The sequence below is a fragment of the Alosa pseudoharengus genome, unplaced genomic scaffold (assembly GCF_046254945.1).
Source record: "Alosa pseudoharengus isolate Yale_2024_CS ecotype anadromous, Long Island Sound unplaced genomic scaffold, YU_APseudo_1.1 YU_APseudo_1.1_scf_17, whole genome shotgun sequence".
Classification (NCBI taxonomy): domain Eukaryota; kingdom Metazoa; phylum Chordata; class Actinopteri; order Clupeiformes; family Clupeidae; genus Alosa; species Alosa pseudoharengus.
This window is the reverse complement of record NW_027468640.1, coordinates 19993817-20011215: the sequence shown is the minus strand read 5'-3', so window position 1 is coordinate 20011215 and position 17399 is coordinate 19993817. Positions and strand designations below refer to the sequence as shown.

Below are 17399 nucleotides of genomic sequence, written 5' to 3'. Positions count from 1 at the left end.
TTGAAATCTGACAATTTCACAGTGTCCAGGTGTCCGGCCTCATTGATGTTAATGATACCTTAATTGGCAGGGTAAAATGTCTTCCTGTTTCTGTCTTTCCTGTGGACTTTTCTTTTGCTGTCTATGGGACAGTGCTCTTCCACAGGAATTTTTTTTGGGGGGGCTTTTTTATACCTTTTAATGCGACAGGACAGTGGAGAGTGACAGGAAGTGAGTGGGAGAGAGAGTCCGGGTGGGATCCGGAAAGGACCACGGGGCGGGAATCGAACCCGGGTCGCCGGCATACGGTGCAGGTGCCCCAGCCAGTTGCGCCACGGCTGGGGCCCTTCTACAGGAAGTTGATTTACACAGCGGCCCCATCTTGTGAAATGGGCTAATAGTGCCTTAGCTTCAGTACCCAGAGCTGTGATACATTCTGTGGAGGTCTGTGCTGTCTGAGTGCCACTCTAATTGTATCTGTACCTCCATGGGGTGGTTCAGCAGACTTTCATTATTCTTGGTTTATAGAGCAGTGAAGGAAATTCTCAGACTGTCAAGATCTTTATCAATCACCTAAATTTGGAAAGTGTGATTGCTTTTGGTATAGGCAGCTAAATTAGTTATTTTTTGTGCAGAAGGTGATGTGATCCTGGAGACTCCTGTCCATCCTGTGACTGAGGGAGATCCTCTGACTCTGCGCTGTAGATATCGCTACCAGCCATCAAACATCAGTGCTGACTTCTATAAAGATGGGACACTCCTGCAGACCTCCACCACAGGAGAGATGGCCATCCCTGCAGTCTCAAAGTCACATGAAGGCCTCTATAAGTGCAGCAACCCAGAGAGAGGAGTATCACCAGAGAGCTGGGTCACAGTTAGAGGTTGTAGAGTTTAATAGTTTTGTAATGGTTATGTATACATCAATGGTATTTGGATATCAGTAACAGCCATTATCAGTTGTTCATTGTGTTTACAGTTTCAGGTTCTGGGTCTTCCATGTTGGTGGTAGGAGTAAGTGTGGTGATTGGGCTCCTAATAGCATTTGCTCTGGTCATTTCACTGGTCATGCTGTACTCGTACAAAGTTAAAAGTAAGAGTAAAAGTTATCAGTTTATGGAAATAACTCCTGTATTGCATCTGACATGTTAACAAAAGACTGTTTAAAATAATGGAACATGGCCATTGGATTGATGTCTGTACATTTTCTGTTCTGAGATTTAGGTTCCGGTACAGTGAAGCGAAACTTGTAAGTTTTCTTCACAATTTAATTTGTTAATGGAAAGCTGTGAATCACTCAGAAATGCCTTAACCCTGAATATGAATTTAGTCACAGATTACTTAATAACCAGTCTTTTTAGTCTTTATCCATGTTACAGTCTGTTTTCCTTATGGGTTTCAACAGTCAGTCATACGTCATCACTTTGTCAGCACATAACATATCTCTGTTTCCCTGTAGAGACCAGCAACTGCAGACAACCAATCAGAGTTCAGAACCGGACCAGAGGACCAATCAGAGTTCAGACCCGGACCAGAGGAATCAGAATCAGAGTCAGTCTGCAGGAAGTGAGGGGACTCAGTCAGAGTATATGCAACTGCAGAAGAGTAAGACTGACTCTTTTGTTGATTTTGTTAATGTTAATGTAATGTATGGTTTGGATTTTTGCAGAACAATGTCTTTCATTCTAATGATTTATCATTCATTCCATACCATAGGATGCACAGATGACTATGACACCCTCACACCCTTGTATATGCCACTGCAGAAAGGTCTGTGTGTTCACACTATGAAATATCTGGATATATTGATCTGTTTTTTTTGCACTATATTTGGAGTTACCTTTTCTAAATCAATTCTATCTAAAAACAGGTGCTACAGATGTTTATGAAACAATTAAATCATCCAAGAACTCTCCAGGTAAGGAGAGTAAAACAAGTTATTTTGGTTTGTACAGATTTGTACATATAATGCAGATTAGTTCCATAACCAGTAACAACTGAAAAAAACTGCATATACAATTTCAATCAAGGGGATTGTTTTTAATATTCCTGCTGGTATGTGTTTGTCTTAAATACATAAAGCTACCATATACTGTACACCAGTCATGGACCTGCCAGTGAAAAATCTCACTAAAGGAAAGCATGTATTAATACAAAGTATTTGTGTAAAACAAAGTATGAGTTGATGGTGACCTTCCTCCTTATCTCTGTCTTCCTGTGTAGATGATGAGGAGGGATATGACGATGTGGATCTCCCTGATACTTCAGAACATTAAAAATATGTAACTTAGAGAATGAGAGAGAGATATGGACGCAGGCACACGCACACACACACACACACACACACACACACACACACACACAAACATGAACATGTACACGCACACATGCACACAATTCAAGAATTTCTCAGAATTATGAACAGGCAAGATGGGGGTGGGGTTGTATAAAATGAATTTTACATGTGAAATCTATGAACTAATCATGTTTTGGTACTTGTTGTCTAGCAGATAACAGTGAGAATTGAGTGTGGATAATGCAATTTAGTGAGACAGTTAGAATCATATAGGCCTTTCTGCGTGATTTATTTTTGTGGAAAAAAATGTGCTGGACTGGGCGGCGGTCATATTTTGTACCGCTCTGCAGTACATCTAGTTGAAATATTGCTCAGTATTTTTATTTTCATACGTTTTTACAAGGTTACTTTATCTCATGTAGATTTTCTGTCTTTAATTATTGTATTACATGTGTTTAAGTGGTGAGTTTTGGTCTTAAATAAAAAAAATTACACAGTTACATTTAATTTAAAATATATCCATATATTTCTGTTTAATTTCATAACATGTTTTGTGTATTGAAAATAATAAAAAGTGAATAATTCCTTGTTTCGTTAGCCTCATGTATTCACATAAAATACTGACACTATGTCTGTTATGATACTAACCATAGACTGTATAATATAGAGTCTATGATACTGACTGAATACATCTGCAGTTCATCCTTAGACAGAAGACAACATTTGAGGAACATGCACAATGATAGATGCATCAGTCAGTTGTCTCAACACAGTTAAAATAATTCATCTCCTTTTTTGGACATGTTTACAGTCCAAAGAACTGACATGCAAGAGAATGATGACAAGTAACACTTTGTGACCTCATCCTAAAACCAACAACCTGGAACCCCAAGGCAAACAAGAAAGTAACATTTACCCATAATCCCTAACCTTTATTTTTTATTGTGTGGGGTGGTACTCTTAAAGTACAGATTAGTACCTTGATGGGTACAAAAAAGTACCTGCATTCATGGGTACATTATTGTTCTTTAAAAGGGTACTGCCCCAGCGACAAGCATTTGTACCGACTTTGGTACACACTGGTATTTGCATTTTTTAGAGTGTGCGGTAATGACATATACAGGTACATTTCAGTCATTGCAGGTACACAAGTGTACGTTGATGGGTACAGATGGCTAGGGTACAAAAAAGTACCTGCAAGCATGGGTACATTATTGTTCTTCAAAAGAGTACTGCACCAGCGACAAACATTTGTACTGGCTTAGGTACACACTGGTGCACCAAGCTCCTCTAAGTTGCTCCATTACTTGGTGAGTGAGACAGAGTTAAGGAAATAACGGTTGCTCTCGAATCTCCTCCCCCAACAAATTTTGACAGGCCATGGACTTTTTGTCCCTTCAGTACAAATATGGTCCCTTATTTGTGAGTGTATTTAGTAAAGGTACATTAATGATCCCGCAATGGTACATATTAGTACTTTAGTGGCTCCATTGTGTTCCCTATAAGGTAAAGGGTCAAAAGTTGTACCTAAAAGAACAAATATGTACCCCAACCGCACCCCTATTTTTGAGAGTGTTGAGAAGTATGAGTACGGGTGGGAAACATGTGCATGTGTGTTGGCAGGGGACCAAAATAACTCAGGAGCCCCCGGCCACTATAGTTAGTCAGCTCAAGGTCAGCAGAAAACAGGTTGGGTGATGGAGGGAGAGGCGACAGCTTTCAGTTAAGACCCCAAAGTTCTGACTGGACTGAATTTGGATTTTGGACTGAAATATTCACTGCCATTCTAAAAAAGGTTATAATTGTCTTTAAACCTCCCCATGCTGGATGTGGACTGATGGAAATGTGTATTCCAAGCTCAAACAGGACAGATAAAAGTAGTTTTTAAAAAAAAAAAGTTGTGGTCCATGTGTGGGAGCTGTCCGAGGTGCTGAATTGTTTGGTAGCTGGGTGCTCATGGGGTTCAGTATTCCACAATACTCACAAAAATCACTCACTCACGCACCCACTCACTCACTCACTCACTCACTCACTCGCCCACTCACTCACTCACTCACTCGCACACTCACTCACTCACTCACTCACATGCTCTCCATGTCTCATTCATCATTAATTCTCTTTCTTCACTCTGCAATGTCAATTAGATATAAACAATACATTATATTGCACTGATATTTTACAGTTTTTCTCAATTCCTAAAACACAATTTCTGAAACCTTGCTCCATTTTCTTTAAACATTAAATACAAAACCTCAGCTTCAAGCACTATTTACAAAACCTCTGACTCCTCTTGCAAAATGAAACTTTCGGCTCAAAACAGCTTTACCTGTGCTCAAAATGAAACTTTTGCCTCAAAACAGTTTTACCTGCACCCAAAACCAAACACTCCTCTCAAACCATAAACAAAGTGATCAAAATGATATACACTATCAAGCAGTCAGTAAACAATACACCAAAAAATAGAAAACACATTATTCAAAACATATAGTTCTCAGGGAGAAGTACATTTTAAATCTAAAAGCAAAATTCATATTTTTCCGTCATTTGCGAAAACATCAAGTAGAAATTACTACTTTGCTTTGCTCTTTGCATTTTTTTGTTCTTCCGCCTTGTACCCCTATTTTTACAGTACCCTGCATCTCACAAACTTGTCCTTTGATTCTTGTTCTTTGTTGATATGAACTTGCAACCACTCAAAATCTATTGAGCAGTCAGTACTGTGAACAAATGGAAAGCACAATGTTCAGGGCCATACGATTTGTTTACAGTATTGTACAGTATACAGCCTACAATGCACTGTACTACAGTGTCCAATAAAAATCCTCTTTCTTGCCATCCTCCCCTTCCTCCTCGTCCCCCACCTCACATGCTGTATGCACTCGTGCTCGTCCTCTCACATAGTTTCTTCTATCCATTCTCATTCCCACCTTCAACAACCTGTTTGCTCTCTGAACTGGCTTATATTGGTTTTGTCACATCATTTGAAACAAGTGAAATCAGTTTTGAGTGGTTCTGTTTAATCAATGACACATGTATGTCTATTTCTATTTCATTTTTGACACTTGTGTTTACCAGTATGGATGCATGTGCATTAGAGTGCAGAATGTGTTTTGAGAATGAGAATGTGTTCAAAGTTTTGCTAAAAATTGTAAGTGAGGTCTGCAAATTGTGTTTTACTGTACCATGTGAAATGGTTTAAGGTATTGACAACAGACTGAACAATTAGCTTAATGAGTTCAAGCAACTGAAAACTTTCTTCAGCCAATGGGTTTAGTGTTTTAGCCACTAAGAAAAAACGTAAATTCAAGTGTATGATTCAAGGCCAAATAATTTATACTTTTGAACCGCAGACACTTTTTGTGGCCTTGTTCACTAGTGATCACCAGTGGTGCACTGCTCTGAACCACCAAAAATAATGTATTTTATTTATTTATATTTTATAATAATGTATTTTATTTATTTATATTTATTTATTTATAATGTGTATACCGGTAATTTCATCTCAAACCTTTTCAAATTTAACCAAGGCATTAAACAACACCTAAACCACAAATGCAAGGCTCATAACTCTGTCACCAACACTGGCTTCTCTGGCTTCTGTTTCCTCATTCACAGAAGCAGGCTACAGAATTTAACACATGACAACATTACAGTTAAATAACACACTCAGCTCCATACCAGAATTCACATGGTGACGTCCCTGCTTAGTCCGTCTGCTTGCGCTTTTTCTGCTGGTTGTCTCAGGTATTGGCGGGGTGAGCATGGCCAGCACACCTGTTGGTGCTAACTGGCCGGTGAATAAAGGGCACGGGGGTTTCCCCTGCTGCTGTTTTTTGGGCCTTCTTGGGTTTTTTGGATAGGTGAGTTTTTTTTGTTTGTTTTTAGCATCCACGCATTTCACCTCTCAGTCCATATCGCACTCACGCACTACGCTGCATACTGACTCCATATAATGACGTGGACATTTTCGCTCGTTTTGATTAGTTTTTGTAAAATAAATAGGTAAAAGTTGACCTTTCTATACTTGTCCTCCTTTGTTCTGGTTATGGCCTTTGAGCCAGGCCGTAACAACATGTTCTTTATTTATTTCATTCTTAATGTGCCAAGGAAGTAATCTGAAAGTATTATAATAAACCAGTGAAGCTTAAAATTGGCACAATTTCTCATTCACAGACGCAGTCACACACACAAAATGGCATAAGGACTCTAAAACAGAATGTAAATTATTATAGATTATTACAGATGTAGAATATGGTCGCCACAGTCAGTTCTCACCACAGCTAGAACCATTTGGATATGTACAGCACGTAGAAGAGAACTGAGAAAAGACCTGGCATGTGAGAACCACCTAAAAAAGTACCAGAATGTCATTTATTTCTTTCGTTCTTAATGTGCCAAGGATCTGTAAGTAATATACCAGTGAAACTTAAAATTGGCACAGTTTCTCATTCACAGAAGCAGGCATTTACACACAAAATGGAATAAGGACATGTGCAGAATGTGCATTAGTGTAGATTATTACAGATGCATGGTTGGATATTGTCTCCACAGTCAGTTCTCACCATAGCCAGAACCATGTGCTACCTTATTTGGATATGCACAGCATTTAGAAGAGAACTGAGAAAAGACCTGGCATAAAAAAAAGTATTAGCCCAAGATGATTATCTGTATCAACTCAACCCATCGCAACGACCCCAAGGCTGACATCACTCATGACAAGACGTTTCAGGGCTATTTATAGTCAGCGTGAGAAACACAATGAAACACTGAGCCACATGTGGGTGCTGTCCGTGGTGTTGAATTAGTCACTATCTGGGTCTTCATTGGTTTCAGTGTTTCACAATCATCTGCCCCAATCTGCCTGTTACTCTCCTCCCCTCTGTCTCTTTTTATACCCTATTGCTGTTTGTTTGTTGTTTCTTCATCTGTTGCTCGTTCACTTGTTTTCTACCTTTTCTACCTTTTCTTTGTGTTTCTACGTGTCTATTGCTGTGCAAGAGGAGGTGAGAGATTGTGGTTCTGGTCTGGTTTCCTCTGTAGGCTGTGAGCTGTGTGTAGGAGGGCCTCACCAACCATTTCCTCTCTAATGCACATGTGCAGATGGTAGTACAGTGAACATTTACTGAACAACACAATATAACAGAAAATATGCATCAAAATATAGTTATGGCAAAATAGCCATGGCAAATAGACATAGTTAATGAATTGAATACTTTATACTGCACAGAAACTTCAAATATTAAAGGAAGTTTGATCAACACTAAATAATTTATACTGTTAAACTGTATGCAGTTTTCGAGGCCTTATTGTTCATATGACCACTGATATTATTATCAGTTACGACACTCCTTGTACAAAATAATGAGGTGTTCCTAAAATACAAGCTGGTTGATGCTCAAATGTTTAACAAGTGATACTAAAAACCGAGCCAATGAAAAAACAACACTTAAACCACAAAATATGTGTGAGAAAAGAGACTTATAAAGGTTCACACTTGTGCAACCAACAAGTTTATTTTTGAAGACTGTGGCTTTTAGCTGAACATGGGTCAGCTCTCAGAACATCTCTGGCTGCTGCTTCCTCATTCACAGAAGCGGGTTTGTACGGAATGTAGCACACATACACCACATACTGTATGCATGACATTTAAAAACGACAACCATCTCTATATCTCAGATGCATTTGTTTTCTTGTAGTTAACCATGCCAATTATATATGGTGAACTAATGCATAATATTAAACAGATCTAGCAAGTTTTTTCCTTCTTTTTTATGTGATAAAAGTAATATAGAATGACAATTGCAAAAATGAAAAAGAGCAAAATACCAATAATGAGAAACTAATTGCATCTATGTATGTGATATGACCCCCTCTATTTTTTGACCCTTAATAATAACATTGACTCTCTCTATGATTCACATTCATGGATGCCTGTCTGCTCTCTGTATTTTCTTGTTCTGAATGGCTTCTACAGAAAAAATAGACTTTTAGAGACTGACAGTCACTCAGGAGAACAAGGAATAGTTGGTATTTTGTCGTTGGTATGTATTTCGGCTTGTTAACCATCTAACTAAACATCAGTGAAGTAAACAATACAAAAGAATTCATGTATGAATGAATTGATCAATTTATTAATCAATCTATCAAGACATTTTATGTGTATCCTTTTCTGCAGCCCCACTTTTGCCTGACTGCCTGCCTGTCTCAGTTATTCTGCCTTACACCCACCTACACACCCACCCATACAATCCACCACCACACACAAGCACACATGTATTTGTGCCAAAAGTGACTTGGGTTGCCATGTTTGAACGTGCTTTTGATGTGTTATTAGTGATTTGATGCAAATGGTACAGATACTTTAACTGTGTTATTCTGGTGAGAACTAACTATGAATTTGCTATTATTTAAGGGGACAACTTGTTCTTCTTGTTGACGTGGCCCTTGTGACATTTTTGGTTTGCTTGTGATAAACAAGAAAGATAAACTCTCTCTCGCTCCACCACTACTCCTCCCCTGTTCTCTGTGGGGGAGGTGTGGTTTGTCTTTTTTGTGTCTTTCTCTCTCATCACACTCTACCATCTCAGTTGATCAGAAACCGGACAGTACACAGCATGAAGCTCTCTCCTGTGGGCCTGCTGCTTGGTGAGTTATGCCTCTCTATCTCTCTCTCTCTCTCTCTCTCTCTCTTTCTCTCTCTCTCTCTCTCTCTCTCTGTGTGAACGTGTGTGTGTGTGTGTGTGTGTGTGTGTGTGTGTGTGCGTGTTTGTGTGTGTGTGCGTGTGCGTGTGCGTGTGTGTGTGTGTGTGTGTGTGTGTGTGTGTGTGTGTGTGTGTGTGCGCGTGCGTGCGCGCGCGTGTGTGTGTGTGTGTGTTTGTGTGTGTGTGTGTGTGTTCTGAAAGTTGCTTCTCTGTTGCTTTCTTTACTATGTGTGTGAATATTTAGGTATAATTTATAACTACATCATGTATGATCTCAGAACAAAGCTATTTGTCAAATATGTACTTAGACCACCATGTTTATGAATGAGCACAACGATTTGTGGATGTCTGTGCACTTGGATATGTTCTGTTTTGTATCTGTGTTGTCTGCAGATATAACGAAATGCATGAACGATTAATTTGAGGAAAATATGTTTGACTTGATGATATCTGAAAATGTCATGCCTAAATGCCTGATAGCTTTGCTGCTGTTTTTTCCCTGTAATCATTTGTTGTGCTACTAAACAAAAGGCAGGTTGTTATTAAACAGAAGTCTCAAAATGATTAAAACGACAATGTAGCTGCAAATACTGTTGGCCCAAAAAATAACAATGTTAGGAAACACCAAACATTATATGTTGATTTCAACACTTTTGCAGGAAATCATTAGATAATCCAGCACACCTTCACTAGTCTGATGAGTTGTGAAAGTCCTGCTCCTGTGTCCCTGATTGAGGAGGGGAGCCTCTTTTGAGTATGTCAGTAGAGCAGCACATTCTAGTGGTGAGAATCAACACATCCTTTAATGAAGAGTACGGCTTATAGTCTATTAGGTGTTACTACTCAGTGGTGTAATGTAGTTGTGCTGGGCCTGATTAGGTGTTGCTACTCAGTGGTGTAATGTAGTTGTGCTGGGCCTGATTAGGTGTTGCTACTAAGTGGTGTAATGTAGTTGTGCTGGGCCTGATTAGGTGTTGCTACTCAGTGGTGTAATGTAGTTGTGCTGGGCCTGATTAGGTGTTGCTACTCAGTGGTGTAATGTAGTTGTGCTGGGCCTGATTAGGTGTTGCTACTCAGTGGTGTAATGTAGTTGTGCTGGGCCTGATGAGGTGTTGCTACTCAGTGGTGTAATGTAGTTGTGCTGGGCCTGATTAGGTGTTGCTACTCAGTGGTGTAATGTAGTTGTGCTGGGCCTGATTAGGTGTTGCTACTCAGTGGTGTAATGTAGTTGTGCTGGGCCTGATTAGGTGTTGCTACTCAGTGGTGTAATGTAGTTGTGCTGGGCCTGATTAGGTGTTGCTACTCAGTGGTGTAATGTAGTTGTGCTGGGCCTGATTAGGTGTTGCTACTCAGTGGTGTAATGTAGTTGTGCTGGGCCTGATTAGGTGTTGCTACTCAGTGGTGTAATGTAGTTGTGCTGGGACTGATTAGGTGTTGCTACTCAGTGGTGTCATGTAGTTGTGCTGGGCCTGATTAGGTGTTGCTACTCAGTGGTGTAATGTAGTTGTGCTGGGCCTCGGCACAATAATTTAACATTTTCTACTGGTTGTTGTTTTTTGCTCTTGAAAAGTGACTTTGAAGATTGAAGATAACGTGGGTTATATTGTAAGCAGTAACATACAGAATGTACAGGTAAATAACAGTAACATTGATGTTGGTAGTGGTATATAAGTATACTTATATACCACTATACCACTACCAACATCAATGTCACTGTTATACTTATATACCACTACCAACATCAATGTCACTGTTATTTCACTTAAAAACATTTAAAGGTAGAGTTCGTAGTGATGTTGGTAGTGGTGACTCTCATGGTGAGAGGAGATAATGATGAAGCACATTTGCCCTACAGCATAATATAGTTTCACTTGATCTTGTGCGTTAGTGTACTCCTGAGTGGTGATTCTGTTCTTACCCAACAGCAAATCTCAGATAACAAATCATTGGTGAGTGTCAGAATCTTAATGAAAACTGTGTGGAGAACTCTGATGAACTTGGATCTGTGTGTCTTTGTGTTCTAGTGCTGATCTTGCGTTCCTACTCTGGACATGCAGCACCATGGGAAGGTAAAAGTGAATGTGATCATGTCATTTTTAATATGTTGAAATATCCCAGACACAGCTTATCCCCCACATCACAGACTAGACTCATTCAGTTATCAGACTATATGTCTTTACATCACCTACATCCACCTTCATATTTTCATATGAAGGTGGATGTAATATTTCCTGTGATTTCCTGTGATTTACAAAGGGACCTCCAAAGCTGTTCTGGTGCTGGATCCTGACCAAACACAGTTCTACACTGGAGAGTCTGTCACTCTCAGATGCAGCATAGAGGGACAGGACACGTCAGGGTGGAAGTTTGTCTGGCAAAGAGATGGTAGATATAATTACCCACAAGAAGGCTGGAGTGACAAGAATGAATACACACTACAGCCTCTGCATGTCCCATAGTGATGACTACATCTGCCAGGGTCTCAAAGATAACAGAGAAGTCAGCAAATGGAGTGAGAGAGAGAGAGTGAAACTGCAAGTGTCTGGTGAGTTTTGGTCCCTAAATGTGAACCATAATCATTTTCTTCCACTGGATATGCTAGCAGTAAAAGACAGTTGAATTTCCAGTAAGTGCCTGTGTACTGTATATCTGGGGTGTCCTGTGTATGTTGGAGAGAGAGTCACTCTGAAGTGTGAAGGACAGTCTGACAGGAACTGGAAGTATGTGTGGTGTAAAGGCAGGTCTGATAATGTAGGCTACTGTGTCTGACAAGAGCACATACACCATCACAGCCGACGTCATGACAACAAGAAAGTTTATTTTTTTTCCAGTTATATATTTCAAATAGAGAAATGTGAAATATTTTAAGCCTTTTTGTTGATTTATTCTTGATTATTATAATCTTGATTATTGCAATTTACGGCTCATGGAAATCAAAAATCCAGTATATCAAAATATTAGAATAAAGAATTTATCATACAAAAAATGTCAACCTGAGAAGAGCTTTAATGAGCTAATTAAGTCAATATACTGGCAATGAATGATGTCAAAAATCAAAATATTAGAATGAAGAATTTATCTATACCGAGAGCTCTAATCAGATAATTAAGTCAATATACTGGCAATGATTTCCCGATCATTTAATCTCTCAGTCTGTTCAGGGAAATTGACTTTCCACTATATTCTATTTTTTTTTTGAGATGCTGATGCACCTGTATTTGAAGAGTGTGATGGATGACAAACTGGTTATCAAGTTAATCATCAGGCCCCTTTATCCTGTGATGAGTGTGCTGTTAATCAGTGTTGTGTGTGTCCCCATAGCCCTGCTTACACCTACACTGAGTGTGCAGCCAGAGACTCCTGTGTTCACTGGAGAGGAAGTCACTCTGAAGAGTATTTATTCATATTCTACTTTTTACCTCCCATAGCCCTGCCCACTGCTAGAGTGACCGTAGAGCCAGAGAGTTCTGTGTATGTTGGAGAGAAAGTCACTCTGAAGTGTGAGATACAGTCTGAGAGTGACTGGACGTATACGTGGTTTAAAGGCTCCAGCAGTGGTCATCTCTCTCAGCCTGACACCAGCACACTGACCATCACAGCAGCAGCCAAGTCTGATGAGAGTCATTACTGGTGTCAGGGAGAGATGAGAGGCAGAGCTGTGTCATCACTGATGAGTGGACATGTTTATCTTGCTGTTAAAGGTGAGTAACATCTGGCATGAGGTATTGTGTATCTTTGCTCTTACTTCACCATTTGGGGAATTACACTCATTTTCCACCTCCCCCACAATTGACTTTTACCTTTCTCAAGTTCTTCCAGCTGTTGCCACTTTAAGCTCCAGCCTAGCATAGATCATTGAATCTGATTAGACCATTAGCAACTCGCCCGCTAGCATCACGCTTAAAAGTGACTAAGATTTCCAGTTTCCTATTTAAAGCTTGTCTGCTCTCAAGTTAGAAAGTGTAATAAGACTAACGGAAAATGAAACGTGAAATTTTCTAGGCTGATTTGACATGGAACTGTACAGTATTCTCATTCCGGCATAATAATCAAGGAGTATTGCGAACGTACCATGGACGCAGCAGCACAATGATATCATGCAGCACCTGAAAATAGTCCCCATAGGCTAACTTCCAGCAACAAGATTGAGCTGCAGCAGACAAATTGGTTAGTGACTGGATTATTACGCATTAATGAGAGTATAGGTAGCTCAACCTATTTAAAGAGTGTTACTATGAAAGACTCTAAAGCAGTGACTCTTAAAACATTTTGTCTGGTGACCCCCCCCCAATAATTGACCCCACTCTCTTTGGCGGGGGCAGAACATTTCTTATTTCATAGGCTGTCAACACCTTTACTTTTGAGGCTATTCACCTTTTGAACTTGAATATGCTCCCAGCCCCCTCCTCCTCCCTCTCCTGGGACTAACCCCCCACACCAGGTTGACCCCCAGTTTAAGAACCTCAGCTCTAAAGGCCTCTTTCCCGTATGGGATAAGCCTAGTCCTTGACCAAAATGTTTCTTTCAATGGAGATCTTCGTTGAAGTTTTCTTTTAGTCAAGGACTAAGCTTAAATTCAGATAAGTGGCCGTAAATGACTGGTAGTAGCAGGGAAACATTTATGTTTTCATTCCAGGAAAGGATTAGAGGTGGTAGTGTTGATGATGGTGTGTGTATACCTATGTTTGTACCTCATCTGCAGATCTCCCTATAGCTACAGTAACTGTAGAGTCTCCTCAGCCTCCCTTCTATCCTGGAGAGAAAGTCACTCTGAGGTGTGATATAGCAGAGAACAGAGACTGGGATCAGTATTATTGGTCTAAAGATGGTAAGCAGATACCCGACCAGAACAGGAAGACCATCACCATCTCTCTTTCTAATGATGCTGGCCAGCACACATGCAAAGGGCAGAGAGGAGACCGGCCGAGGAATTCTCAGCGCAGTACACCTGTCTCTATCAGTGTCACAGGTGAATACAGCCTGATGAAAATGCCAGATAAACATACATTCAATTAAAACTCCCCTTTTTCATGTGATGCCTGCTGTTAATCAGTGTTGTGTGTGTCCCCATAGCCCTGCCTACACCTACACTGAGTGTGCAGCCAGAGACTGTGTTCACTGGAGAGGACGTCACTCTGAAGTGTGAGATTGAGCCTGATGGTGTCTGGAAGTATAAGTGGTATAAAGACGGGGACAGAGATGTACTTTCTCAGGGGGACACCAACACATTCACCATCAGAGGAGCTGCTGAGTCTCATAAGGGCCAGTACTGGTGTCAGGGGGAGAGGAGAGACAGACCCACATCATCATCACATACAAGCAATAAAATAACTATTGATGTCAAAGGTAACTTTTGCATGCATGAGTGTGTGTGTATGAGTGAGAGGGTGTTGAAGGATTGATTTTATCTTGTTGTGCTATTCTGAATAGTAGGAATTTGAGTAGAGACAGATCATTCATTGAGGACCATGATAAGATGTATCTTTCTGTCATATGGCTCTTTATACATTCAATGGTCCTTGACTTACACAGTAGTAGTCAATCAGTAAACTAATGTGTGTGTATTACATTGCCCTCCACAGCTCTGCCCACAGCTACAGTAACTGTAGAGTCTCCTGAGGGTCCATACTACCCTGGAGATGAGGTCACTCTGAGGTGTGACATAGCAGAGTACACAGACTGGAATTGGTATTACTGGTACAGAGGTAATGATAACATTCCCAATCAGAATAGTCAATCCATCACCATTGCCCACCCTGACCAAGCTGGCCAGTACCAGTTCACATGTGAAGGGAGTAGAGAAAATAGACCGAAGACTTCCCAGCATAGTACTCCTGTCTCTGTCAGTGTAAGAGGTGAATACTACTACACTAATTATATTCTAAATGATAATTATATATATATATATATATTTACTTGAAAGCTTGTATTCATACACATGTTTACAATTTGTTTGTCACAACACAGCTTTTCCAGTGCCTACATTGACAGTAAAGCCCAGTAATGTGTTCACTGGAGAAACAGTCACTCTGACATGTGCAATAAAGCCTTCAAGTGGCTGGACATATCAATGGAATATTCTCGGGTCAATCAGAACCTCTGAATCAAACAGTAACACCCTCACCATCAACAGAGCCAGGTGATATTTTTATGCCATTGTTCTCTCTAACTTAAGAGGAAAATAATATGCAAAGGTATCATGTCTAAATCATGTAATGATACATGTTTAAAATATTATAGTAAAATATTGCATTGATATGTCCACTATATTGTTACCAAGGTCTTGCATTATCTAAACAGTACCTACAGTTCACATTCATCCTCCTTTGCTCCTCATTCTCTCCATGTGTTCTTCTGCAGAGCTGCCTTTAGCTACACTGACTGTAGAGCCCCAGAGTCCTGTGTTCACTGGAGAGACGGTCACTCTGAAGTGTGTGAAAGAGTCTCTCAGTGACTGGACATATAAATGGTATAAGGGGTCCAGCAGAACCCCAGTGTCTGAGGGAAACACCTTCACCATCAGAGGAGCTGCTGAGTCTCATAAGGGCCAGTACTGGTGTCAGGGGGAGAGGAGACACAGACCCACATCATCACAACCAAGCAGGAGAACAACTCTTGATGTTAAAGGTGTGTGTGTGTGTGTGTGCGTGTGTGTGTGTGTGTGTGTGTGTGTGTGTGTGTGTGTGTGTGTGTGTGTGTGTGTGTGTGTGTGTGCACACATTTGTGTGTGGATGCGTGTATGTATTTACGTCCTGTGTGACTGTCATTTTGTTGAGATGTGGTTGACAATGACTGTTTCTTCCTCTTTAGTACCAAAGCCCAAACTCACATTAAGTCCAGACCACCTGCTCCTCACAGGAGACTTAGTGACTCTGAGATGTGAGTTGGGTGTTTCCTCTGGTTTGGTGTTCTACTGGTACAGAGACACACAGACCTCTGATCCTGTGGCCCAGACTGATGGGAACTCCTACAGCATCAGCTCTGTTAAAGTCTCTGATGGAGGACAGTACTGGTGCAGAGCTGGGAGAGGAGACCCAGTCTTCTATACTCAATATAGTGATGCAGCTGAGATAAAGTTCATAGGTTAGTTTGTTTACTTAGAATATCAAGTTATTATGAGTATGTTTGTGTTTTATAGTCCTCTACTGTCAATTCTGATTTGTGTCTCTCTTAGGTGTGTCTCCTAAAACTTCTGTGATTATCCATTCAAACTGGACCCAGATCTTTACATCTGAGCCTCTCTCCCTGAGCTGTGGGGTTCAGGGCAACTCTACTGGATGGAGACTGAGGTGGTTCACAGGCAGAGGAGGAGAATCAAAGTGTCCCACTGACTGGAGATCAGAAACAGGATACAGCTGCAGCATCAGCTCAGCATCTCCATCAGACAGTGGAGTTTACTGGTGTCAGTCTGAGTCTGGAGAGCAGAGTAATCCTGTCAACATCACAGTACACAGTGAGTTAAAGTGCAGTGTTTCCATTTAGTAAGAGTTCACAGTGTGTAATCAGATATTGTATGGAAAATGTAACTGTGTTTTCCATTTAGTATCTAGGTTTTCTTTTAGTTGTTGTTGGTAATGTATTACCCCTGCCAGGTGTGGTGTGTTTTGCCCATCTCTATGTGTGCGGGATTATCTGGACTCTCATATCAACTGCAGTGATTTAGTTTCACTTTCACTATTATTGAACCATATGACATTCCCACCTGGTGTGCCCTCTAGTGGTCAACACAAGCAAATGCATTTATTTGCAGTCTCACCCATAATAGTGCCATAGCTTCAGTACCCAGAGCTGTGATACATTCTGTGGAGGTCTGTGCTGTTTGAGTGCCACTCTAGTTGTGTCTGTATCTCCATGGGGTGGTTCAGCAGACTTTCATAATACTTGGTCTATAGAGCAGTGAAGGAAATTCTCAGACTTTGTCAAGATCTTTATCAATCACCTACATTCGGAAAGTGTGATTGCTTTTGGTATAGGCAACTAAATGAGTAATTTTCTTTGTGCAGAAGGTGATGTGATCCTGGAGAGTCCTGTCCATCCTGTGAGTGAGGGAGATCCTCTGACTCTGCGCTGTAGATATCGCTACCAGCCATCAAACATCAGTGCTGACTTCTATAAAGATGGGACACTCCTGCAGACCTCCACCACAGGAGAGATGACCATCCCTGCAGTCTCAAGGTCACATGAAGGCCTCTATAAGTGCAGCAACCCAGAGAGAGGATTATCACCAGAGGGCCGGGTCACAGTTAGAGGTTGGAGAGTTTAATAGTTTTGTAATGGTTATGTACACATCAATGGTATTTGGATATCAGTAACAGCCATTGTCAGCTGTTCTTTGTGTTTACAGTTTCAGGTTCTGGGTCCTCCATGTTGGTGGTAGGAGTAGGTGTGGTGATTGGGCTCCTAATAGCATTTGCTGTGGTCATTGT

At 40.6% G+C, this 17399-nt stretch overlaps 1 protein-coding gene across 1 annotated transcript in view; it reads left to right on the top strand.

Moving 5' to 3' along the window:
- LOC143127049 (basement membrane-specific heparan sulfate proteoglycan core protein-like) overlaps positions 1 to 15510 on the top strand; it is a 33222-nt gene extending 17712 nt beyond the window's left edge. The window contains exons 17-31 of the mRNA XM_076288351.1: positions 615 to 860; positions 956 to 1069; positions 1195 to 1225; positions 1436 to 1581; positions 1693 to 1746; positions 1847 to 1894; positions 2200 to 2250; positions 10998 to 11042; positions 11354 to 11518; positions 12402 to 12674; positions 13676 to 13942; positions 14047 to 14319; positions 14556 to 14828; positions 14941 to 15112; positions 15334 to 15510. Of these exons, the coding sequence (XP_076144466.1) occupies positions 615 to 860; positions 956 to 1069; positions 1195 to 1225; positions 1436 to 1581; positions 1693 to 1746; positions 1847 to 1894; positions 2200 to 2250; positions 10998 to 11042; positions 11354 to 11518; positions 12402 to 12674; positions 13676 to 13942; positions 14047 to 14319; positions 14556 to 14828; positions 14941 to 15112; positions 15334 to 15427 (2252 nt within the window). The 3' untranslated portion in view covers positions 15428 to 15510. The remainder of the gene's footprint in view (positions 1 to 614; positions 861 to 955; positions 1070 to 1194; positions 1226 to 1435; positions 1582 to 1692; positions 1747 to 1846; positions 1895 to 2199; positions 2251 to 10997; positions 11043 to 11353; positions 11519 to 12401; positions 12675 to 13675; positions 13943 to 14046; positions 14320 to 14555; positions 14829 to 14940; positions 15113 to 15333) is intronic.
- Positions 15511 to 17399: the final 1889 nt, after the last annotated feature.